This window comes from Camelina sativa, chromosome 4 (assembly GCF_000633955.1).
Source record: "Camelina sativa cultivar DH55 chromosome 4, Cs, whole genome shotgun sequence".
In the NCBI taxonomy this organism is placed as follows: domain Eukaryota; kingdom Viridiplantae; phylum Streptophyta; class Magnoliopsida; order Brassicales; family Brassicaceae; genus Camelina; species Camelina sativa.
The window spans coordinates 4,767,727-4,791,549 of record NC_025688.1 but is presented as its reverse complement, the minus strand read 5'-3'; the positions used below and the strand labels follow the sequence as shown (position 1 = coordinate 4,791,549).

At 36.7% G+C, this 23,823-nt stretch overlaps 5 protein-coding genes across 11 annotated transcripts; 1 reads left to right on the top strand and 4 right to left on the bottom strand.

Moving 5' to 3' along the window:
* On the bottom strand, nucleotides 1,267-3,367 carry LOC104779821 (D-cysteine desulfhydrase 2, mitochondrial-like). 2 transcript variants are annotated; one of them, XM_010504215.2, is made up of 7 exons: nucleotides 3,230-3,367; nucleotides 2,806-3,114; nucleotides 2,671-2,713; nucleotides 2,258-2,605; nucleotides 2,028-2,157; nucleotides 1,746-1,916; nucleotides 1,267-1,639 (listed from the first exon to the last, which is right to left on the bottom strand). In XM_010504215.2, the coding sequence occupies exons 1-7, from the start codon at nucleotides 3,305-3,307 to the stop codon at nucleotides 1,414-1,416; spliced, it is 1,305 nt and encodes a 434-aa protein (XP_010502517.1). In that variant the 5' UTR covers nucleotides 3,308-3,367; the 3' UTR covers nucleotides 1,267-1,413. The 2 variants fall into 2 exon arrangements, with proteins under 2 accessions (XP_010502517.1, XP_010502518.1); XM_010504216.2 differs by having other exon boundaries at nucleotides 2,258-2,587; nucleotides 3,230-3,362.
* Nucleotides 3,620-4,844, top strand: LOC104783532 (putative F-box protein At2g19630). The gene is made up of 2 exons (XM_019244047.1): nucleotides 3,620-3,812; nucleotides 3,889-4,844. The coding sequence occupies exons 1-2, from the start codon at nucleotides 3,620-3,622 to the stop codon at nucleotides 4,842-4,844; spliced, it is 1,149 nt and encodes a 382-aa protein (XP_019099592.1).
* LOC104779820 (anther-specific protein BCP1-like) lies at nucleotides 14,304-14,866 on the bottom strand. Its single transcript, XM_010504214.1, has one exon. It carries the CDS (start codon nucleotides 14,820-14,822, stop codon nucleotides 14,454-14,456), a length of 369 nt encoding a protein of 122 aa, XP_010502516.1. The 5' UTR covers nucleotides 14,823-14,866; the 3' UTR covers nucleotides 14,304-14,453.
* LOC104779819 (ultraviolet-B receptor UVR8) lies at nucleotides 15,346-19,469 on the bottom strand. Of its 6 annotated transcripts, none has more exons than XM_010504213.2 (6): nucleotides 19,111-19,469; nucleotides 17,342-17,589; nucleotides 16,894-17,243; nucleotides 16,407-16,808; nucleotides 15,911-16,295; nucleotides 15,557-15,799 (listed from the first exon to the last, which is right to left on the bottom strand). In XM_010504213.2, exons 2-6 carry the CDS (start codon nucleotides 17,564-17,566, stop codon nucleotides 15,557-15,559), a joined length of 1,605 nt encoding a protein of 534 aa, XP_010502515.1. In that variant the 5' UTR covers nucleotides 17,567-17,589; nucleotides 19,111-19,469. The 6 variants fall into 6 exon arrangements, with proteins under 6 accessions (XP_019100066.1, XP_010502515.1, XP_010502513.1 ...); XM_010504211.2 differs by having other exon boundaries at nucleotides 17,342-17,576; XM_010504210.2 differs by lacking the exon at nucleotides 19,111-19,469 and adding an exon at nucleotides 18,310-18,548 and having other exon boundaries at nucleotides 17,342-17,576.
* On the bottom strand, nucleotides 23,355-23,756 carry LOC104783531. Its single transcript, XM_010508675.1, has one exon. It carries the CDS (start codon nucleotides 23,754-23,756, stop codon nucleotides 23,355-23,357), a length of 402 nt encoding a protein of 133 aa, XP_010506977.1.

Sequence of the window (23,823 nt, the reverse complement as noted above, 5' to 3'; positions counted from 1 at the left end):
AACAGTTAAAGTTTATACAGTCAAAACATTTACAACTAAATTCTCAACAACTAAAATTTTAAAGTTAAAATCTTTACAGCCATAAGTAACAGCCGTTACCAATCGGAGCCTCGAACCCTTAGAATCCATGACTACCAATTGCACCAAAAAACTCGTCCTAGCCTCCTACGTGAATGGTGGTGATGGTGTAACTAGACACTTTTAACAAATTTTAGTAACTTATTGAATAAATTAATTATTAAATAGTTTACATTACATAAATATTTTTTTTACATAATACATAAGTATTTTTAAAACTTTGTAAAAAAAATTAAAATGTTTTCGTCAATTGTTTTACAGCTTTCTTAGTTCACTCAACAAACTTAAGACATTCAAAAACCTATCATTTATTATATTATTTAAATATTATACGAGACGATTGATCCAAAACTAAAAACGTTCTTCCGAGATGATTAATGAAGTCATATGTTAAAATCATACGGGGAAATGATTCAATTGTACCAATATAGGTGAGACAAAAACCTAACTTATATATATTTACAATTCACAACAATTGATTTTTAATATATTAATATATATATATATGTTAATTAACTATATACTGATAAATGATACATGATTAGAATTATATTAATAAGTGAATAGAAATTGAAAATAGTTAAATAATAACTTTATGTGAATTATTTATTTTAAAAGGAGTGCAAAATAAAAATAAAATAGGAAATACGCTATATATCTTAAGATTATGATGGCAAAGAAAATATAAAACTATACATCATGATATTCATAATATAGGAATAATATATATATGCAATACTAATATTCCAAAAAATTTAAGAACAGAGACAATTTAGATGACCGAAAAATTAAATATTTCATCGTATTTTAAGACAAAATATCATATCTTACATATATATATCTTACACACATGTTGAACGTAATGATGTACATGTATATGTTCAAAAAAATTCACATGTATCAGTTATTCCTATTACATGGGAAACCAAAAATTAATGTAGTTTTCTTGCAAAAATACAAAAGTTGGCATATTTTTGAGAATTTTCCCCTTCTTTTTTAGTCGAATTATCATTTATCTAAATTATTTTTGTTTATACGTACATGCATTTCAATTTTAAATGTACATAACATTTTTATATAAAATACTGTATTTTATATATCGTAGTTATGTACATAAATGTTAGTCACAATTTATATTTGATTATTTGCTAGCATTTTTGTCAACAATTTAGTTGTAAATCTTTGTGCTTAAACATTAAACTACATTTTTAAATATTAAACTAAAATTTCTTTATTTCGCACGGCTCTGAGGCCTGCTAAAACTGAACCCAAAACGAAAAAATTGGAGTTATACAAAAACATCTTTGGACTGCTCCGAGTCTTGGAAATTGTATCCTAATCTTTCAAGTTAGTGAAGCAAGATTTGTATCTTTGAGCAAGACCAAACATCCCTAGAGTGCCTCCAGTGTGAAGCATCACTACAATGCTCGATTTCTCATCCTGCACAAGCTCTGCGGCTATCTCCCAAGCAGCTAAAGTATACATCGGATCCACTAAAACACCCGTCTCCTGTGCAATTTTCTGACACTTCTCCACTTCTCCATCCAAGACCTTCCCAAATCTGCAAGAACGAAAGGAGATTGATAACTGATCTATCTAAGAAGTATCAATCAAACCACTTTATCAAGCTTCAAACTTGGTGTGAAAGGAAGAAGTTGCATGCGTACTTTCTCGGATGTTGACGATCTACCCATTTGATCATATGATTCATATCCAAGCTGCTGCAGACGACCGATGCAGGAAACTGCCTTGTAAATTCTGCTATCAAGCGATCTTCATGTCTTTTGTAATTTTCGAGTGTATCAGCTAGCATCACCGCATTGATCTCCCATGGAAGCCTGAAAAGAATGTTAAGTGAGATAGTAATCAAGATGCTTAAAGCTTAGGTGCACGAGAAACATACAGACACAAAGTCTATATATCGATAAATCTTGTGAACAAAGCCTAACCCTAAACACATAGCTGCAACTCCTAAGCCCACAGTAGTTGTTCCAGTACCAGCATCAACTACAAATCTGACCGGCTTTGTCTTTCCGAGTACATGATCTTGTGACAAGTACTGCACTAACCGAAACATACCTGCGTTGTGACAAAGTCCCTTGTTAAACGATAATCTTGGTCAGTTCTTCCACAGTGATTTGGTCCACTACCTAAAACCATATCCAAAATCGATCTTTACCAAGTAATGCAAGAGCATCTCCAGCGCCTTCATTGACAATCAAAACCTTTCTACCAGAATTTTTGGAACTCAACAGATCATCCATTTTTGCAACATCCACAGCCTCAAGTCCCTCAACAATGTCTTTAGCCCATAAGACAGAACCATCTTCCCCAGAAACCAGATCCGCGTAAGTTCTCAGCATTTCCTCTCTATTGGCATACCTCGATCTTGGAACATACTGAACATTTCCATACATAGTTGAAACAAGATTATAACCAGTCAAAACCTCAGGCTGTTCTCCACGTAGTAGCAAATGTGATCTTAGACCTCTCTCGGCACAAGAAACAGCTGCAAGATACAAAACACCTGATTTCTATTTCAATCTAAAAACTAATTCGATTTAGTTCTCTAAAAAGATTCAAAACATTTACCAACTGCAGCTGTATGTGCACTTTGACAACCTCCACATGTAACCTAATAATACACAACCCAAAAAGTTCTAAGCTTTAAAAAAAAAAAAAAAAACCAATTAATTGAGAGATATTGAAAGAGATCACATTTCTCACCACATCAGTGAATTTATAATCTTCAAGAAGTGGTAACAAAGCATCAAGCTTTCTAGCTTTGTTACCATTCACAAGAGGATGTAAAAGATCATCTCTAAGAATGTAAAAAGACGAATCTTGATTTCTCTTTAACATCTCATCACCGAGATGTGGACGAGTGTTGTTGGAAAAAGAGAATTTTTCAATTCCTTTGTCAGAAGAAACACCTATCTCCTGAATTGGAGATGCAGGACTCTGTAATCCCCATTTTCTATCGAGTAATCTGGACACAAACTCTCGTGACTCGTGCTCAGAAGAAATGGGTACTCTCTGAAATCGAATTAAACACACAGTGAAAACATCATCCCCAAAACGCAATTGAAAAAAAGTTCAGATTTTTATTTTTATTTTATTTTGTGAAGACACAGAGAACAGAGAGGATGACCTGAGAAGACGAGTGAAAGTGATGCAGATTTGATTTTGTAGTCACAGCGAAAAAGGTTGACCGTTGGACGACCTTCATCGACGCTCGCTACTCTGCAAAACTCTTACTTGTATCGGCTAAAAGAGTGTTTACGGAGAAGATGACGCATCATCCACGCGCGTCTGATTCGCACGTGCTTACTCACACGTGACTTGGTTTAGGCCTGGGTTAAGGCCCATTTGTTATGGGCTACTTCGTAAATCTATAAGCAGTACAACAAAGCTTTACATTTCTCGAATTCAGTTACGATATTTTCTGATCTCATCAACTCCTCACTTTTGAATGCTTTTGGTAAAAACTAAAACTAACTACGGGACGACTAGGGTTGAAGGCAGTGTTCTACTCTCCGCCATGAAAACACGGCGGCAGCATGACTCTGAGGAAGCTCTAACCATTTCCCGTCGCAATACACAATCTCCAAACGGAAGAGCAAACTCAGAGACGATCCCAACAGATATCATTTTCGAAATACTCTTGAAACTGCCGACGAAAACTATAGCAAGATGTCGCTGTGTGTCGAAGCTCTGGTCCTTGGTACTTGTCCGTCCAGATTTCACAGAGCTGTTCTTGACCAGATCTTCAACTCGCCTGCAACTACTGTTTGCCTGCGAGAAAACAAGGTGAGTTGTTCTTCTTCACATCACCACAGTTTCAAAACCCAGATGAGAACTCGTCTCTAGTGTCCCCTAGTTATCAGATGAAAGTTCCCTTTGAAGGTTTTTATACCTCTCAAATCTGTGGTCCTGTCGGCAGTTTGGTCTGTCTTACACATCAACGGGTCTTAAAGGGAAGGAAGGAAACAGTACCAATGATATGCAACCCCAGCACTGGACAAGCCTTACCTTTACCCAAAGTGAAGACAAGGAGGGTTAATGTGAGAACCTTTTTTGTTTATGATCCCATTGGTAAACTATTCAAGTTATTGTCCATGACCCGGGCATGTTATGGAAACGACAAGAAGAATTGTGAGGAGTATCAGGTTCTGACGTTAGGTACTCAAACACTATCTTGGAGAATGGTTGATTGTTGTAAACCCCATCATCCTGCACACGATGGGATATGCATTGATGGTTGTTTGTATTACCAAGCTATGGTCGGTCTAGGTTCAGATGTTTCTACTATAGTTTGCTTTGATGTTAGCTCTGAAACGTTTAGATTTGTTAAGAAAGCTAGGGGCATGGCCCTGTATGGTGATTCAGCTATGGTAAACTATGAGGGTAGATTAGGTGCAATTCAGTCAGATGGGGCTTATGGAGAAGTTTTTTGCCACACTAGACGTCTTGAGTTGTGGGTTCTAGTAGACGCTGAGAAACATGAATGGTCGAAGCTTGTATATGCATTGCCTCCTATGTGGAAGAATGTTGTTGCACAGACTCAGTTATACATTGTTGGAAGGACCAGTACTAATGATATTGTGTTGTCGCGGCGCTGCACATCGGATGTTTTCTACTACAATTCGGAGAGGAACACAATGATAAGAGTTGAATTCCAAGGAATGGATGTGTTTAACCATCTTAGATCTAGAGTCCACACCTTTCTGAACCATGTGGAGGACGTGAAGCTTATGCAACTGTAACAGATCATGGGCTCTTAGTGTTCATTTGTCTCTTACGACACTATGTTTATTCCTTCTGCAGTAATGGTTCATACATTGAGGAATGGTTGTTAAGTTTAAGCCTTTTTAATACTCTCTTATTCATGAGTAAGCCACTTTGTGACTTATTGATGAGTTCTTATGTTAGTCATCCGTAGGTTGAAGACCACATCTAAGGTCTCTAAATCTCTAGCATGTCCCATTTTTATTTATGTAATAAGATATTTGTTATGCTACCTTGAATACAAGCAGAGTGGCTACTTTCTTTTTTTTTGAATCTAATGTTAAATTATATTCAAAAGAAAAATAAAAACGTTTTTACAACTTGTGCAACATAGTTTGAAAGTAAAGAGCTGATTGAAAAACCAGTTCAATCCTTAGGTTAAGCTCTAGATTGTAACCACATTTGGAAAGCCTCCTCATACCGCCTATCTCCCATGTAGCCTATGGCAAGAAGCTGGTCTCGCACTTGCCTATCCACCCACGCAATGATAGTAGCTGCAGGCTTCGGATCCTCACCATGCCTGCGACCATTGCTTTCTCTCCAAATCGTGTAGATAACTGCTTGAAAGACATAGCAAAGAAGAAAACCCTCCACCCGCGGTAGTTGAGAGCTAGAGATGTGATCAAGAAGGGAACCCCAATCAGTGGTGAACCGGCTTTTTAATAGTCCCTTGGCAAGAGCAGACCAAATAGGGGAGACAAAATCACAGCTGAAGAACAGATGGTCTTTGGTTTCCATGGTTAGGTTACAGAGCACACAAGTACCCGCAGTCCTCCCATTCCACGCAACCATACGCACACCCGTCGAGAGACGATCTAGAACAGCCAACCAAGCGCAGAAAGAGAACTTAGGTGTTGCGTGACCAAACCATACGCCCCTATGCCATGACACCGTAGTGGACGTCGTCCTAATGTGATTCCAAGTATACCGGGTTGAAATTTTTTGCCTGAAAACATAATTTCTTCCTCTCCAGAGCACTCTATCAGCATATTGCTTACGGTGTTCCCATTGCAACAACATGGCGTCCTCAATCGCATTCAAATGATCAGCACGGTGTCTTCTCCGACGACGGCGAGCCCACACTGCTGCCACAGAGCTCTGCCAATTGATCCCCATATCAAAAACACCATGATCGCCTACAACATCAACGAGTGCACCCATATTTGACCAGTTATCGAACCAAAAAGAGGTATTCTCCCCATTCCCCACTTCAACTTTACAAAATGTTTTTGCCAAATCCCGATGCTTAAGAAGTTTGGGCCAAATCCAAGAACCCAAGCTAGTTGTACTCTTAAGCGACCAAAAGGAAGCTTACTTTAGTAGAGTTGTGTGAACCCATTGCACCCATAGGGAGTCACCCTTAGACACAATCCTCCATATCAATTTTAAACAACACACGACATTAGCCTCATGCAGAGACCTCAGACCAAGACCTCCCTCACACTTGGGTCGACAAACAACCTCCCAAGCCACCTTAGCTTTCCTAGTGCTCATCTCTGTCCCCGACCAGAGAAATGCAGAGCACATGGAATTTATCTCATCTAAACACTCCCTAGGTAACCAGTAAGCTGCCAGCCAAAAATTGCAAACACTCCACAAAACAGAAGAGATTAAGTTAAAACGTCCTGCAAAGGAGAGGTAACGAGCCGTCCATGATTTAATCCGTTTCCGAATCTGCTCCAACAAAGGGGAAGAGTCCCCAGTTGTAAGACGTTTGGTAACTAAAGGTAGTCCCAAATAGCGAACCGGTAGCGTACCTATGGCAAATGGGAACGAGGCAGAGTCTAGGGGATGGGCTATGTCCCCAGCCAAATATAGTGTGGATTTCTCCATGCTTATCGTGAGACCTGAGAGCTTCGCAAAGTGGTTAAAAACATCAACAATACCCTCAATAGATCGAGTCTTGCCATCAGAGAGAACCATGAGTCCCCAGAGTGGCTACTTTCATTTTTCCTTGTTTCCTATTCTATCATCTTATCTCCTTGATATTCATTTAAAAAGCTACATCTCTTGTGGCAGATTCAGCAAGGGGATGCTAGATAGTCTTATTATTGCAGACTCTTTAAATACTAATCCAAAAACAGAGGATTCTAAATTTTGATATTCTTATGCTAGACAAAGATGGTAGAGTTTTAGATCTAAAAAATTATCATAATATTGCTATTTAAGTTAAGATCACTTAAGCTTAATTGCCAAAAAAGAGGTTGTGAAGCTAGTTTTGTTCCATATTGATTGTATCAAGAGTTGAAAACTTCTCGAGAAAACTAAGAAGCTTAAATAAATCAAATGCTGCCTACCCATATTCCTGGACGAACTGATAATGAGATATGTAGCAACGGTGCTCGTATTATAGACCTTTGGTCAACATGGATTCCAATTTTTTTATGATAGTTGGGTTTGATGTTAGGTCTAAAACGTTCAGCTTCGTCAAATTCATGAAAGAGAATTTTAATATAAAACTATATCCTAAATGTGAAATTGAGAACCCAAATCTAATGTGTGCTATAATTGTCCATAAAATTTGTTTTAGTGCTATTTTAGGGTATTTCTCTTTAATAAACTATACAGAAAAATTAGGTTCAGTGACGCAATTGTCTAAATTATATAGTGGAATAAGTATAGATTTTGAGTTATGGGTTCTGGAAGACGCGGGAAGATATAAATGGTCACAACTTATATACATATGGGTATTGTTTAGGCAAAAATAATCGATTCGTTTAGAGTCTACGAAACAAGAAATAGTTGTTGAATAGTCGTTTTTATTGATCAATGTATTGAGCTCAAATACAAGAGTTTAAGGCACAGCGAGTCAATTTAGGAACCCTAGCAATGCTTTGGAATTGAGTCGTGTGGTTGTGTTTTAGGTCTCTTGTTTTGCTCTCAATTTCGCTCCGTATTGTGTCGATATCGCTCCCTTTTTATAGAGAAGTCTCTTTACCCTAATCTTCATGGGATTAGGGTTTGTGTAACCGCCTCTAGATGAGATAAGGTCGTTTCGAATATTCTCTACACGAGATTGAGTCAAATATTTTCTTGATAATGTCGTAGCAAACCAGAGTCGGTCACAAAGTCCAATTACAGCCCGTATTGGCTCGTTAATTGTTGTGTCGGCCCGTATCGGCTTGACGGTTGCCATTACGGCCTGTATTGGCTTGATGTTTGCCGTTACGGCCCATATTGGCTTGATGCTGGTCATTACGGCCCGCGTTGGCTTGATGCTTACCGTTACGGCTGGTATTGACTTAATGTTTACCGTTACGGTCGGTATTAACTCAATGTTCTAGAGAATGCATAATTCTCTATTATTTATAGAATATATCACAATTATAATAGAATTTATTTATTATAATTTATATGATTAAAATTATGCCCAACAGTTTTTCCTACACTCTCTATTTTCTTAGTAAGAATTTAGAGAGTAGTATAGACAAATGGTATCATTTTAATAAACTATAAATATTAAGCTAAATATTTGTATAAGTCATGACATACCTTTAGATGTAGCTGTTTTCTCGCACTTGATTAATTCGCTGCCTTCCATTAACGATGTCGTGATCCATATCGTGATTTTGTAGTTTTGTAGTTTTGGGACGATGTTTACCCCATGGCAAGACCTGTGACAATGTTTGTCATCAACGGTTTATCAAATTGACTGTGCATTGGCTTTATATTGACAATTTTGTCATAGCCAATTTAAGGAATTGGTTTCACATTGACTCAACAATGACAATTTTGTCATAGCCAATTACATTGACTCAACAATGACAATTTTGTCATAGCCAATTTAGTGAATTGTCTTCCCATCGGCTCTAAAACGATATAGTTGTCGTAACCAATTTCTTGAATTGGCTACACACTGAACCCACATTGGTTCTAAAACCAAAATGCTGTCATAACCAATTTCTGGAATTGGTTACATATTGGTTCCGCATTGGCTCCAATTTGTCGGTCTTGCCTTCGCCAATTTGGTGAATTGCCTTCACATCGGCTCTAAAACGATAAAGTTATCATAACCAAAGTTACTTGAACTGGCCACAACTTGACTTTGCATTGGTTCCAATTCTTTTAATTGGATACACAATTGACTCAATGTTGGTCTAAGTCGATATTTGGCTATATCCACTTCATTGAATTGGCCTCACATTGACCCCGGATTGGCTCTAAAACGTCAATGTGGTCTTAGCCAATTTCTTGAATTGGCTTTACATTGATTCCACATTGGTTCAGAAACGACAGTGCAGCCATAACCAATTTCTTGAATTTGCTACATATTGATGCATCAGCTATAAATAGAGAATGTGGTTCCTAACCAATTTCTTGAATTGGCTACACATTGACTATACATTGGTTTTCAATAGACAATGTGGTTCCTAACCATACATTGGCTTTAAATAGACAATATGGTCTCTAACCAATTTCTTGAATTGGCTACACATTGACCCTACATTGTCTTTTAAATGACAATGTGGTTCCTAACCAATTTCTTGAATTGGCTTTATCTTGACTCTGCATTGGCTAAAACGACAATGCGGCCATGAACAATTTCCTGAATTGGCTATATCTTGACTCTACATTGGCTAAAAATGACAATGCGGCCATGACCAATTTCCTGAATTGGCTATATCTTGACTCTTCATTGGCTAAAAATGACAATGCGGCCATGACCAATTTCTCGAATTGGCTACATACTTACTATGTATTGGCTTTAAATAGACAATGTGCCTTGAACCAATTACATGAATTAGCTGGAGACTCACCATGTATCGCTTTTAAATAGACAATGTGGCTTTAACCAATTACATGAATTGGCTACACATCGACTCTACATCGGCTATTACATAACAATGTGGTACCTAACCAATTTCTTGACTTGGTTACACATTGAGTCTACATTGGCTTTTAAAATTACAATGTGGTTCCTAGCCAATTTCTTGAATTGGCTACACATTGATTCTACATTGGTTTTTAAATGACAACTGGCCATAGCAATTTCATGGGATGAATTATAATTGCTCTCCCATTGGCGATTTTGTCATAGCCAAATACTTTATGCTCGTGACATAATCCGGGTTTGTGACCCAATTAAAGCGTTTCGTAGCTCATTTACTGTTAGCAAGTGTTTTGCTGTCAAGTTTGCTAAGCTTGGACCCGACCATCAGGTGGATTCCAGATTTGTTACGTTCCTAAAGCGACGTCTCGCTAATAGGCAGTTGTAGCGAATGTTTCGCATTTCAGGTGATTCCCTATTTTCTGCAGAGAGCCTATTGTTCACGTATTCGTGTATCAATGGCCTCACTACTATATGAACAACTTTAGGACCATGTCATGTGTTGTAAGTTATGTTTATCTTGTATCGTGACAAGCTTCACATCGAATGACATGATTTTATTGTCTTGCAACAAGATTTATGGCGCATGTTCATGACATGAGTTCTAAGTTTTAGTAGAGAACATCTTGAAGATTTGTGCATCAAGTGTCTCACCATAAGATTCTTGTTAACGAGTGTTTCGTTGTCAAGGTTTTGCATCCAGTGATTCATCACATAATTTGCTCGCGCCTGCTTCCGCAACTGGTTAGCAGTGACTATCATATTGAAAAATTGCTTCCTCGATGGGTAAGCATCCATAAATTTTTCAATTTTGTCGATTATCTAGCATTGGTTCTCCAAGGGTAAGCACTTTTCTACTGATTTTTGTCATCAACACATGGCTACCAAGTTAACAAAGTATACTCTCATAATGGGTAATGAGTTACTAAAAACTTAGTTATTTTATATCAAAAATCTATCAATGTTAAAAGAAGTAAAACTAGAACTAAAAACGAAAATGAATAATAACTTAAGTTATAAAACCTTTCAATAACCTGATACCACCATGCCTAACCAAATCAAGACGTCGTTGATGTCTTTGTCATTTTGACAATTTGCGCTCCTCACTTTCAGTTTTGTTTAAAGTTTGACAAGGTTCCTCACCATTACTTATGATGCTAGTGTATTCGCTTTGATGTCTTTGGTAAGGTTTATCATCTCGTGTTGATTTTTCGTTTCTCACTACGCGAGAGTCAAAATGTGAAGAATGTCGATGTCGATACGATGTATTTTCTTCCTATTTTATTTGTGCCCATGCCCGCGAGAGCACATCTTCCATGGTTCTGCACTGATACTTGGTAAGTTCTTTGTACAAGTCACCATCATAAAGTAAACCTCTTTTGAATGCCGATATGGCAGTAGACATGTTGCAACTTGGTATTGACACCTTCTCCTTGTTGAATCGTCCCACGTAGGCACGTAATGACTCATCTCTCTTGTGTCGCACCTCATACAGATCATCTGCTGCCTTTTCGAGGTTTCTGCTGCTTGCGAATTGTTCATCAAAAAGATCCGTCAATGATGCAAACGAATTTATTGAGCCGTTTGGCAAGTTGATAAACCACTGAAGCGCAGCCCCCGTAAGGCTTGAGCCAAATCCTTTGCACATGGTAGCTTCTTGATATTCTCTTTGGATGGCCGTCGTGAACATTCGTTGTTTGTATTGCGCTATGTGGTTATCCGGGTCGGATGTTCCATCAAACATCTTCATTGTTGGTAGCACAAAATTTCTCGGCATCTCAGTGACTGCGATTTCATTAGAGAATGGTGTGTCAGTATACGAGTGTAATTTGCTCTTCCGAATTGGCTGAGCTACACCTGGTAATCGTTCAATCATAGCTTCCATCTCTCCAAATCGTTTGTTGAACATTACTTCCAAGTGGTCGAATTGTCCATGCTCGATTCCTGTCATGCGCGGTGTGTTAACAACTCCTTGTTGAGCCAAATTTTCTTCTCGAACTAGGCTTTCATGTGTCTGCCTTGTATCAGGGTTTCCTCCGTCGTTCTCTTCCTGTCGAGGAGTTTCCAGTCGTCTGTCTTCCGTTATGGGTGTTCAATTATTGGTTCTAGGCGTTGAGTTAAGGTCTTGCATCTGATTCACTTGCACGCCGCGAAATCTAGTGCTTGCTTCGGTAAAAACTCTCCATGCTGTCACCAGCGAGGCGTTCTCCTCCCGTAGCCTAGCGTTATCTGCCTCGATCTATGTCAGCTTCTGCATTGCTTCGTTCAGCTTAGTAGTCAGGGCTTCAAGCTGAGCAGCGACATTCGCATCGATGTTAGCCGTATCACTTCTGTTTCCTGTCATCTCACGTAGTTTACTCTAGCCCCTCTCTCTAGTGCCAATTGTTTGGGCAAAAATAATCGATTCGTTTAGAGTCTACGGAAACAAGAAATAGTTGTTGAATAGTCGTTTTTATTGATCAAAGTATCGAGCTCAAATACAAGAGTTTAAGGCACAACGAGTCAATTTAGGAACCCTAGCAATGTTTTGGAATTGAGTCGTGTGGCTGTGTTTTAGGTCTCTTGTTTTGCTCTTGATTTCGCCCCGTATTGTGTCGATATCGCTCCCTTTTTATAGAGAAGTCTCTTTACCCTAATCTTCATGGGATTTGGGTTTGAGTAACCGCCTCTAGATGAGATAAAGTCGTTTCGAATATTCTCTACACGAGATTGAGTCAAATATTTCCTTGATAACGTCGTAGCAAATCAGAGTCGGTCACAAAGTCCAATTACAGCCCGTATTGACTTGTTGTTTGTCGTTATAGCCCGTATTGGCTCGTTAATTGTTGTGTCGGCCCGTATCGGCTTGACGGTTGCCATTATGGCCCGTATTGGCTCAATGTTTTGCCGTTACGACCCATATTGGCTTGATGCTGGTCGTTACGGCCCGCGTTGGCTTGATGCTTACCGTTACGGCTGGTATTGACTCAATGTTTACCATTACGATCGGTATTAACTCAATGTTCTAGAGAATGCATAATTCTCTATTATTTATAGAATATCACAATTATAATAGAATTTATCTATTATAATTTATATGATTAAAATTATGCCCAACAAATATGACAAATAAACTAAACTCTACTGTAGCAGTAGCATCGACAGAAAGACAAACATCGAAGTTGAAATCCAAGGGATTCACACCTACTTATACCAAGTAGACGATCGTGAAGCCAGCTTATAAAAGTTTTTAAGGCTTTATAATGGTGCTAGTTTGGTTCTTAAGACGTGACCATGTTATTACGTTACTGGTTTGGAAATAAGTGAACTTAAGCCTTAGTTGGTTTAAACTTAACATCTTCATGGTTAGGGCTTTTGGTGGTTCAATAATCAACCAAAGCAACACATCAACAACACAACACGGTAAAAGGTTTTGGCCGATTACCTTTCTCGGCAACTCTTCTCAAAGTTCTACTCGGCGGCTCGACAGTTAAGGTGGTCCAAACCATAGTGGTTAGATTGCTTCGACAATCCAAAGCAACAAAACATATATATAAATCCCAAATTTGGCTCACGGGTTTACATTTTCGATGAAGACGCTAAGACGGTTCACGCGGTGGCACATCGTAAACATAAGTACACAACAATAGTCTTCCGTGGCTTGGGTGATGTGGAAGCAGAAATGATTATTACTGGATATTAAAAATGAGCCCTATTAATTTAAATGTTTTTATATAGATATCTCTTATATAATAATAAAGAAGTATTTTTAAGAAAATGCTGATGTGTCGTTCCTAGAGAACTCGATATACTAATGAATTTATTGTTCTCATTTTTATGGATATTTACACATAATTGCCAACTTAAATGATTAAGGAATATCCCTTTTCAATTAATTAAAAAAATCAAACATTTCAATATTAAAATATATTTTAATCATTTTTATAACATATTTAATTATTATAACATTATTAGATCTAAAACATATTTAAAACCTAGTGTGAGTTTAATTGATGTGTCATTTCATGTTTACTCCAAAAATCTGATGTGTCATCATAAGAGTGCCGGCGACAGGAGTATGCAAGGTATGCATTTGCACTGGGACCAATTTAGATTAACATAAAAAGTAGTATATTTTAAAGCCTAAAAAGAATTTTCAAAAACAATTTATATGTAACTAAGGCCATTTTTCTAAAATTGAACCGGAGCCATAACAATATTTTCAATATTTACACCGGCCTGAGAAACTCTTTGTTCTTTTGTTGTATTGACACCACACATGTTTATTTACATCTCAAAATCATGAGTTCGACACTTACAATGACTTGCTACTCTACCACCTCACAAGAAGTAGTAAATTGCATCTCATATTCTCCACTAGATCAGATACAAAATATTATAGTACGATCTGGAGGGAGTATAATGGAAGGAGCTAGATATGGTGAAACATCATATTAGCTCCAACCATGTGACTCATCATTTGAAATTTTGGATGGTAGACAAATAAATTCGCAATCATCAACGGTTTAAACTGTCGGAGATATATGATTTGAATGGATATTGTTCACAACATATTATAAAATATAAATAATAAACAAAAAAAACACAAAATATATATTGACATGCAAAAAATCATGTTGTCATTAAGAAAACAAATTTTTGATCATATTTAATATTTTTTGTATCATCCCAGTTATATGATGTACGAAGGGACGGACAAATACTTATACATCTATAAGAAAATATTACAAAATATTAATTTCACGCGCCGATCACAACTCTAGAAAAAGAAGAACGATCCAACAGCTGCAGCAACAACAAAAACAAAACTGGAAGCTACATTGACTTCACTTGCAGAAGTTTTTTCAGGTGGTGGATAGTTAGCATACGAAGAATCGCTTCCAATAGGTCCGGCGACTGCTACCTCTTCATCTCCGGAAGAATCATCACTGGGCGCAAGAGCTGTATCGTCGTCGGCTATTCCAATAGTATTGTCATCTACCGGTACATCACCTTCACTGCCATCACCCGGAGTTGTAGCAGCGGGAGTTGAGGCGGTGGTGGTTGACGGTGGTTTATCAACAGCTGATACAATCACAACGGAAATAGCAACAATAAAAAGAAGGAAAACTAGGTGAAGATGCGCCATTATTTTTAGTTAATTATTTAGTATTCCCTAGAAAAACTTTTTTTTTAAATGTTTTAGGGGTATTGTCTTTTATTTATTTATTTAATATCTAAAATTCTGTGGTGAGGCTCTTTGTTTATATAGTTGCTTGATCAAAGTGCGAAGATAACGCACTAAAAATAAGGTTTGCCATATATATTAACGGCTAGGGAAAATGCTATTTTTTTTTTCTATCACTCTTTTATCTGTGCTCAAACGGGAAAATGCTATTATTCATATATCTTCTACTTCTAATTAAGCTTCTTCTGTTTGTCTCAATTAGTCAATCTTATCAAAAATTATAGCAAAACCATTTAATAAATAGAAATCTTTTGCCCAAGTTTCCTTCTATCGATATTTTTAGTACTCTAATTAAAAACCCAACAAAAATGGAAGAAAAAAAGAAAGTATTTTTAATCATCTCAAACCAAAAGAAAAAAAAAATTAGAAAACATTATATTTAGGCTTTTATAGAAATGAAATACAAAGGATCAGACAATAAATCGATTAAATGAAATTATGTGACAATTATTAACAACATAACCTAAATCATCCATGAACAACAAATTAGAATAATCTAAAACCCTATACAATGAAATGTTAAGACAAGTTCCTTAAATTTCTGTCCCCCCTTTGGTACAACCTTTATAAACATACATAAAAGAAAACGCAAATTTCTTGCGGTCCAAACGCAATTTTTTGCCAACGAAACCGCGCTAGCTGAGATCTATATCCACTTTTTCCGGTAAACACCTTTCTGATTGGTTTCTACCAAGCTCTGTTCCAAGCTGACCCTTATCGCCTGCACCAAACGCGTATAGCTTCCCTGATTCCGTGAGCGCAAACGTATGAGCGTTCCAATATAACGAGTTCGTTAGACTAATCTGAACCATCCGCTCATTCGCTTGTTTCAGCGATGTTACTACCGCTGGACTCAACACGTTTGCAATCCGATTACCCTAACAAGATAAAACAAAGACAAGAGTCAAATGAGCTTTAACGCAGGTTTTACAGACAAATAATAAAACGCTAAAGTGTGTTATAGTCACATTTTATAGTCAAGCCCTAACCTGTTCATCAAAGACAGGATTGTGACCGAGACTAGCGGATTCGCCGCAGCCAAACGAAAAAACATCGCCATCATCCGAGACCACAAAAGTAGTGTAATCTCCTGTTGCAACATGAACTGCCTTTACATGACTTAGCCCTTCAACAACCTTAGGAACTGATTCACATTCCTCGCTACCGTGTCCTAAGCATCCATATCTTCCCCAACCCCAAGTGCACACTCTTCCATCCTGACCTACCACCGCGGCATGCCAAGCACCTGCTGCAACCACCCTTGGTTGAAGATTTAATATCTTAAACTGATCGATTACCTTAGGATACTTCTCATCCGTTCTTGAGCCGTGACCTAGTTTGCCTCCCAAACCGCAACCAACCGAGTAAACCGACCTAAAATAAGCATACATTTCAAAATTATAGAACATGACCTATAATATTGTCGAGCCAGCCTAAAATTAGATAGGTAGCTGAAAAAGAAAGAGTGTATAAGAAGATACTCACATGCCATTTGGTTGACAAGCTAAGGCAAGAAGGTAGCAATAACCAGCAGCAATCTGTACAACGGGTACATTCTCGAGTGGGCCTAACAGAGGATGTGGTTCGACATCCGCAGCCTCGGTTCCATGTCCTAGTATACCTTCTTTGCCCCACGAGAATGTATAAACCGTTCCTTCTCGTGAGAGAACAGCAGTAAAGTAATTACCTATAGCCGCTTGCACAACAAATATGTTCTTCAAAGATGTTACAAGCTGAGGAGTTGTAACCGGTTTAGTCCCTTGCCCTCCATGTTCAGCTTCCCCGAAACAATCTTTTCCACACGCATAAACTTTCCCGTCATCGCTTATTAGCATTGTCCGACCAGCACCAGCAGCTGCTTGGATGATTCGTATCCCCTGCAATGATCTGCACACATCACGATATAACACTCCATCAACCCAAGAGCATATACGTTTCTTCTCTTTTCAGTCTTGATGATGATGAAATTGACCTAACAGGTTGGATTGGAGCTTCTTCCTCGGTATGGCCGTGTCCAAGCTGTCCAGAGTTGTTATAACCGAAGGTATAAACTTGGCCTTTCGATGTGACTGCAATACTATGACCAGGACCAGCAATTGCTTGAGATTTCTCTCTTCGGCAACACGCTTCACCAGCCAGCAAAAACCTAAGGACCAATTTCCATGATCCTCCGCATCTACGTTTCATCTCTTGACGTTCTTCTTCATTCATCCGTTTGAAGATCACCCTTTTATTACACATGTCAAGAGCAGCGAGCTCCGGTAAAGATAAATTACAGTCCGGAGCAAAGTTTGCTGGCTGGCTAAAGAAAGAGCATGTTGCCTAAAAACAGCAACAAAGATTAAAAAGAAATCAGCAGAACAAATCAAATCCTTCAAAAAATTTCAGTAAAGAGTTTTAGAGATTATCGAAACAAAAACCTCTAGATTAGCGAGGTCACGAGGATCCAATCTACATTCAGTGAGAACATGAAGGACAATAGAAGGGTTAGCTGCTAAAGGAAACTCTCCAGGAGTTGAGTCACCAAAACAATGACGTTTTGGCCTCTGAAATGGAGACACTGGAGGAGAAGTAGTAGTCGAAACCGGTTGCTCCGGTAAGTTAATGTACTGTAAACCCGGTATTCCACTCGTTGTAGCATCCATTATTAACAATCTACAGATCACAACTAAGACAAAGTCACACTCTGACTTGTCTGAAATATGTAGAAAACACAGAAAATTCTGTAGTCTCAAGCTATCCGTTCAACAAGATCTAAAATTTTTGATCTACATAAGAAAACAGAAACTAGTAAGGATCCAAATCAAAATCAACTGCGGTAAAACAAAGTAGTCAAGAACAAGCAAAGTTACACAAAAAAAGCTGAAACCTTTGACTAATCAAGAACAAAGAAGAAAGAATCTATGAACAATCAACAGAGAATAAAAGAAGGAAACTTGGAAGAGAAGTGTAGGAATCAACAATGATGAGGATTATTCAATTAAGAAATGGATCTGATACGGAAGATTAAAAAGAAAAGATAACTGTTTGTCACACGCAAAGGACTNTTGATCCTTGTGGTACTTGAGAAGATTGAGGTACTTGAGAAGATTGAGATCCAACCGGTACTTGATGAGGTTGAGATCCTTGTTGTCCTTCATGAGCTCCTCCTTATGGTACTTGAGAAGATACTTGTGGTAATTANGGAAACTCAAAAGTTTTGACCTTTCACCATGATCACAACAACAACAACAACAAAATAAACCCAGAAATCTACTTTGATTGAACAAACACATCAGAAGAGATCAATCAATTTGGGAAAATGTCAACTACAAAATAACATAATCTGATCATTACCCAGATTCGCAATCAAAGTCAAAATCAAAAGGAGCTGGATAAAAGTGATTACTTGTTTAAGTAAAAAAGGAAACTTTCAGCAAACCCATCTGCATCAAACCATCATAAACATCATCATCAACAACAACTCAGAGAAAATTCACGGTGAGATTGCTGTCTGATCAGAGCATAGAAGAAAGAATTGATCGGAGAATGTTCTGTTAAGAGGATTGACGGTGAAGAAAAAGGAAGAGAATTTTTCACAAATTTAAATTCCAAAAAGGAAAGTTTTTTTTTTTCGTTCTTTTTTTTNAAACACAGAAAATTCTGTAGTCTCAAGCTATCCGTTCAACAAGATCTAAAATTTTTGATCTACATAAGAAAACAGAAACTAGTAAGGATCCAAATCAAAATCAACTGCGGTAAAACAAAGTAGTCAAGAACAAGCAAAGTTACACAAAAAAAGCTGAAACCTTTGACTAATCAAGAACAAAGAAGAAAGAATCTATGAACAATCAACAGAGAATAAAAGAAGGAAACTTGGAAGAGAAGTGTAGGAATCAACAATGATGAGGATTATTCAATTAAGAAATGGATCTGATACGGAAGATTAAAAAGAAAAGATAACTGTTTGTCACACGCAAAGGACTTCTCCTTCTCCTCTGCACACGGAAACTCAAAAGTTTTGACCTTTCACCATGATCACAACAACAACAACAACAAAATAAACCCAGAAATCTACTTTGATTGAACAAACACATCAGAAGAGATCAATCAATTTGGGAAAATGTCAACTACAAAATAACATAATCTGATCATTACCCAGATTCACAATCAAAGTCAAAATCAAAAGGAGCTGGATAAAAGTGATTACTTGTTTAAGTAAAAAAGGAAACTTTCAGCAAACCCATCTGCATCAAACCATCATAAACATCATCATCAACAACAACTCAGAGAAAATTCACGGTGAGATTGCTGTCTGATCAGAGCATAGAAGAAAGAATTGATCGGAGAATGTTCTGTTAAGAGGATTGACGGTGAAGAAAAAGGAAGAGAATTTTTCACAAATTTAAATTCCAAAAAGGAAAGTTTTTTTTTTTCGTTCTTTTTTTTTATAATTATGGTCCTGGGAAAGTCTGCAAATTTGGCGTTGAGAGAAGTGAATGAAGAGCAAAGAAAGAGATGCGGTGTCTCTATATGCGGACTTATAAAGCAATATCATTCAGATCTCTCTCTCTCTCTCTAATTAACATTATAACATAAAAAAGTTCTGATAATTGTGATTATGTATGCTATGTGTTTGATTGTAATGGTGTATAACATCATGATCCATACATGTATGCATGTGTATAGACAGACGTGTGCATCCAAAACAGAGTTTGAGTGGTAGAACAAGTTATCCATCCAACGGATCTTTATAGTTTAATATACGTTGAGAACAAAACTGATAGTATTTCCCAATAGTTTATTTAATAACTCATGAGTCCTGACATAGTTATCCACTATGATGACATCCTCATTCTTTTTCTTGGTCCTAATATCATTTTTTTGAAAATAAAAAATATTGTAATTTTCTTGAAAAATCAATTTTTATATTAAATCACTAGATATTCATTCGCGGTATACCGCATAACTATATTTTTTATTTAGAAATACAAAATATTTTTTTATTATATTAACTATATATGTATATAATATATTTTGTATTTTTTAATTTACTATAGTTTTATATTATGTAATGGTTTATTATATACAAGTTAGGATATCTTTATTATTTATTAAATTTAATTTAGTCAACAAATATTTGTTTTTGTGATTTTTCATTTTCATTTACAATATAGAGCTAATAGTATTACATAATATATTATATTTTTATAATTATATGAGTATACTATAATTTAACTTTGTAATTTTGGTTGTTTTATCTCTATATCATTTAACACTTTTGTATTTATAGTTGTGCAAGTCAATTAAAATGGTAGAGTGTTTTTTTTTGTAAAGTTTGATTTATATCAATTGTTTCTTATTAGTATGAATCAAAAATCTAGATATTAATATATTAGCTACTGAAAAACACTTCGGTGAAGAAGTAAATATTTTTTAACAATTTGTTGTCAGTTCGGGCCCCAAATTTTTTAAAAAAAATTAAAGTTATTATCAACAGTTTAATCACTTGGCTTTCAAACACATGAAAATTAAATTATTATCAATAGTTTTTTAGAGAATAAATTAAATAAATATAAATATTTAATGATAATGGGTGTTGGTCCAATACTTTTGGAAATTTGAATTGGAGAAAATATTCTTAAGTTAGATTCCAAATTTGATATTATTTAAAATAAAAAATAATTGTAAAATTAATATTAATAGTATGATTATAAATAAGTTCCAACTCCAGGATTTATTTCATAAATATCTCAAAAAATATATATATATATATATATTTTAGTTTTGTCTCTTTTTTTTTCAAGGAAAAGATTTACTCAAACTTTAGTGTGTTTTTTTTTAATTAGGAATACATATGTTTGGAAGCAATACCAACCTGACTAATTACAAAGTGCAAGTTGTGGCTTCATCTACAAGAATATTTCACTTGTTTTTACGTAATTTTCCAAACAGATACTTAATAACCAAAACAGAATTACTATTTGAAGAATTTCCCATAACCATAAGCTAAACTATATTGAACCCAAGTCATTACGTGAAATTCAGATAAACTGATAAAGATTCCTTTCAATTTTAATTATAAACTATCATCAAGAGTTGCAAGGGACAGCACCCAGTAATTGGATATACTAAAATCTTATGTTAGACAGCAAAAAAAAGTAGGAGAAAAAGACTTCTTTGGGAAATAATGTTTATATTTTATGAGATGAGAACCACTAATATTTGGGAAAGAGTCATCACAATAATGAAACATTAATTTAGATTTTTTTTTCGTTCGGTGGCAAGACTTCTTACCTACACATAGAATTTGTTTTTTATTTAATATTTCATTATATTAGAAAAAGAGAAAAAATATGGTTAAAATCATAAACTTTCAAATTATGACCATTTTAATCATCAACTTTTTTGGAGGCCATTTTAAACATGAATTTCTATTTACTTACCGTTTAAATCATCAAACTTTGTTGGCCACAACGAATTGGACATGTCACTAAATTCTTAAATAGAGCAATCAGCCGGTATTAATAGGTCGTTAATCTTCCACGTTAGTGTCAAAACGACACCGTTTTGAACCCGAGAGAAAACAGAACAAAACCCCCAAATCGAAAACAAAATCCCTAATTCTCTTCTCCCCAATTTGATTTTTCGATTCTTATCTCAATCAAAAACTCTTATCTCATTCCTCAATAGATATGAGTTGCAATTCTGGGCAATCAAGTGGTGAAAAGAAAGTCCGTGGATGACATGGTGTTCCCTCGAAGTGTCATTGCGGCAAAGATGTTGTTTTCTACACATCAAACACGCAAGCAAACTCATGAAGACCTTTCTTTCGATGTCCAAACAGAGGAGATGTATGTAATAGAATTGTTTTGCTTTTGTGTGTTTTCGAGTTTTGATTCAGGTTTTATGTTTTTTCAGGACCATTTGTTTTAATGGGTTGAAGAAAGTGTATATGAGGAAGTTGTAGATGCTTTACCCAAATTTTCTATCATTGGCAGAGAGATTGAAGATTTGAAGGAAAGGATTGAAAAACTGAAGGAAGATGGAATGTTGATCAAAAGAGACACTAAGAAATGGAAGTTGATGAGCTCATTGTGCTTGGTGTGTCTTACTTTTAGTGCCATTGCCATTGTGATCCTTTTTCTTAAAACCAAAAGTCAGAAATTTGTTCTTGGTTACTAGAGTCTTTTGTATTCTGTTTTGAGTTTGTGGTAATGTGACTTTGTAATGGTAGTTTGACAATGAAAGACTTTGTTGCAAGTACCAATTCATAAATAGAACTTGTTTTGACAACAAACCAAAAAGCTTGACAATAAAACAAACAAATCCTTAACAACATAGATAGGTTCTACTTTGGTCCTTGCCCTTGTGAGAAAACAAAACAAAAAACTAGTTGGAACACTCAAACCATGATGCAAATCTACCAAGTCCTTGCCCTTGTGATCCTTCTCCTTGTGATCCTTGCGGTTGTGGTCCTTGTCCTTGTGATCCTTGCGGTTGTGTTCCTTCTCCTTGTGGTCCTTGCACGTGTGCTCTTGATGCGTGTGCTCTTAAGACGTGTGCTCTTGATCCATGTGGAACANAAATGGAAGTTGATGAGCTCATTGTGCTTGGTGTGTCTTACTTTTAGTGCCATTGCCATTGTGATCCTTTTTCTTAAAACCAAAAGTCAGAAATTTGTTCTTGGTTACTAGAGTCTTTTGTATTCTGTTTTGAGTTTGTGGTAATGTGACTTTGTAATGGTAGTTTGACAATGAAAGACTTTGTTGCAAGTACCAATTCATAAATAGAACTTGTTTTGACAACAAACCAAAAAGCTTGACAATAAAACAAACAAATCCTTAACAACATAGATAGGTTCTACTTTGGTCATTGCCCTTGTGAGAAAACAAAACAAAAAACTAGTTGGAACACTCAAACCATGATGCAAATCTACCAAGTCCTTGCCCTTGTGATCCTTCTCCTTGTGATCCTTGCGGTTGTGGTCCTTGTCCTTGTGATCCTTGCGGTTGTGTTCCTTCTCCTTGTGGTCCTTGCACGTGTGCTCTTGATGCGTGTGCTCTTAAGACGTGTGCTCTTGATCCATGTGGAACATGTGCTCTTGATCCTTGTGGTACTTGAGAAGATTGAGGTACTTGAGAAGATTGAGATCCAACCGGTACTTGATGAGGTTGAGATCCTTGTTGTCCTTCATGAGCTCCTCCTTGTGGTACTTGAGAAGATACTTGTGGTAATTAATGAGCTTGTGATCCTTGTGGTTGCGGTACCTAATTCAAGTGTATGTAAAAAAAAAAAACTTGTAAGCTATATGCTAACTTGCTTGTAATCTATGCTAAAACTTGTAAGCTATACTAAACCTAATATTTTCATGGTCTTCCTCTTGGTCTCTTTGGCACACTAATGGCAGTGGGATTTTTGAAAGCTTGCTTGTTGTGGCCTTCTTGATGACAGTTAGAGCATGTCATGATCCTTTTTTTCCCTTGTCATCTTCTTGGTATTTGAAGAAGACGAAGATTCATTTCTTCCTTTCCTCCGAGCATGGTTAGAAGGCCTTCCTGGATTTCCTCTTCTCCATGGTGGTGGCAATACAGGCAACTTATTCAGTCTAGGCCACAGTGGCATCCCTTGCACAGTCCTAATACCATCAAGGTATGTCTCTCGCCACCTTTTCTTTGTGTAGTAGTCAGAGGCATAATCCTCAACCTTCTCTTTTTTCCCTATTATCACACTTGCCGCATGAGAACATGGGATTCCAACCATTTGCCACTTCCTGCATCCACAAGTTCTTGCATCCATATCAACACTATAACCTACACCACTCTCCCATACCTCATGTATGTTGTTTCTGGCCATATATCTTGTGCAATATTGGGCTCCAGCAATTGCTTTTTCAATCTCTGCATGAGCTCTTTTTGTGAAC

Excerpts from the sequence above, each read along its gene's own strand:
- LOC104779821 (XM_010504215.2), bottom strand. The coding sequence starts at position 3,307 with ATGAAGGTCGTCCAACGGTCAACCTTTTTCGCTGTGACTACAAAATCA. Across the intron at positions 2,158-2,257 it reads AGATGCTCTTGCATTACTTG|GTATGTTTCGGTTAGTGCAG; the intron begins GTAAAGATCGAT and ends GTCACAACGCAG. Across the intron at positions 1,917-2,027 it reads GTTGCAGCTATGTGTTTAGG|GCTTCCATGGGAGATCAATG; the intron begins GTTAGGCTTTGT and ends CATTCTTTTCAG.
- LOC104783532 (XM_019244047.1), top strand. The coding sequence starts at position 3,620 with ATGAAAACACGGCGGCAGCATGACTCTGAGGAAGCTCTAACCATTTCC. Across the intron at positions 3,813-3,888 it reads CTGGTCCTTGGTACTTGTCC|GTGAGTTGTTCTTCTTCACA; the intron begins GTCCAGATTTCA and ends CGAGAAAACAAG.
- LOC104779820 (XM_010504214.1), bottom strand. The coding sequence starts at position 14,822 with ATGGCGCATCTTCACCTAGTTTTCCTTCTTTTTATTGTTGCTATTTCC.
- LOC104779819 (XM_010504213.2), bottom strand. The coding sequence starts at position 17,566 with ATGGATGCTACAACGAGTGGAATACCGGGTTTACAGTACATTAACTTA. Across the intron at positions 16,296-16,406 it reads GCTTGTCAACCAAATGGCAT|GTCGGTTTACTCGGTTGGTT; the intron begins GTGAGTATCTTC and ends TGCTTATTTTAG. Across the intron at positions 15,800-15,910 it reads ATCCTGTCTTTGATGAACAG|GGTAATCGGATTGCAAACGT; the intron begins GTTAGGGCTTGA and ends TTATCTTGTTAG.
- LOC104783531 (XM_010508675.1), bottom strand. The coding sequence starts at position 23,756 with ATGGCCAGAAACAACATACATGAGGTATGGGAGAGTGGTGTAGGTTAT.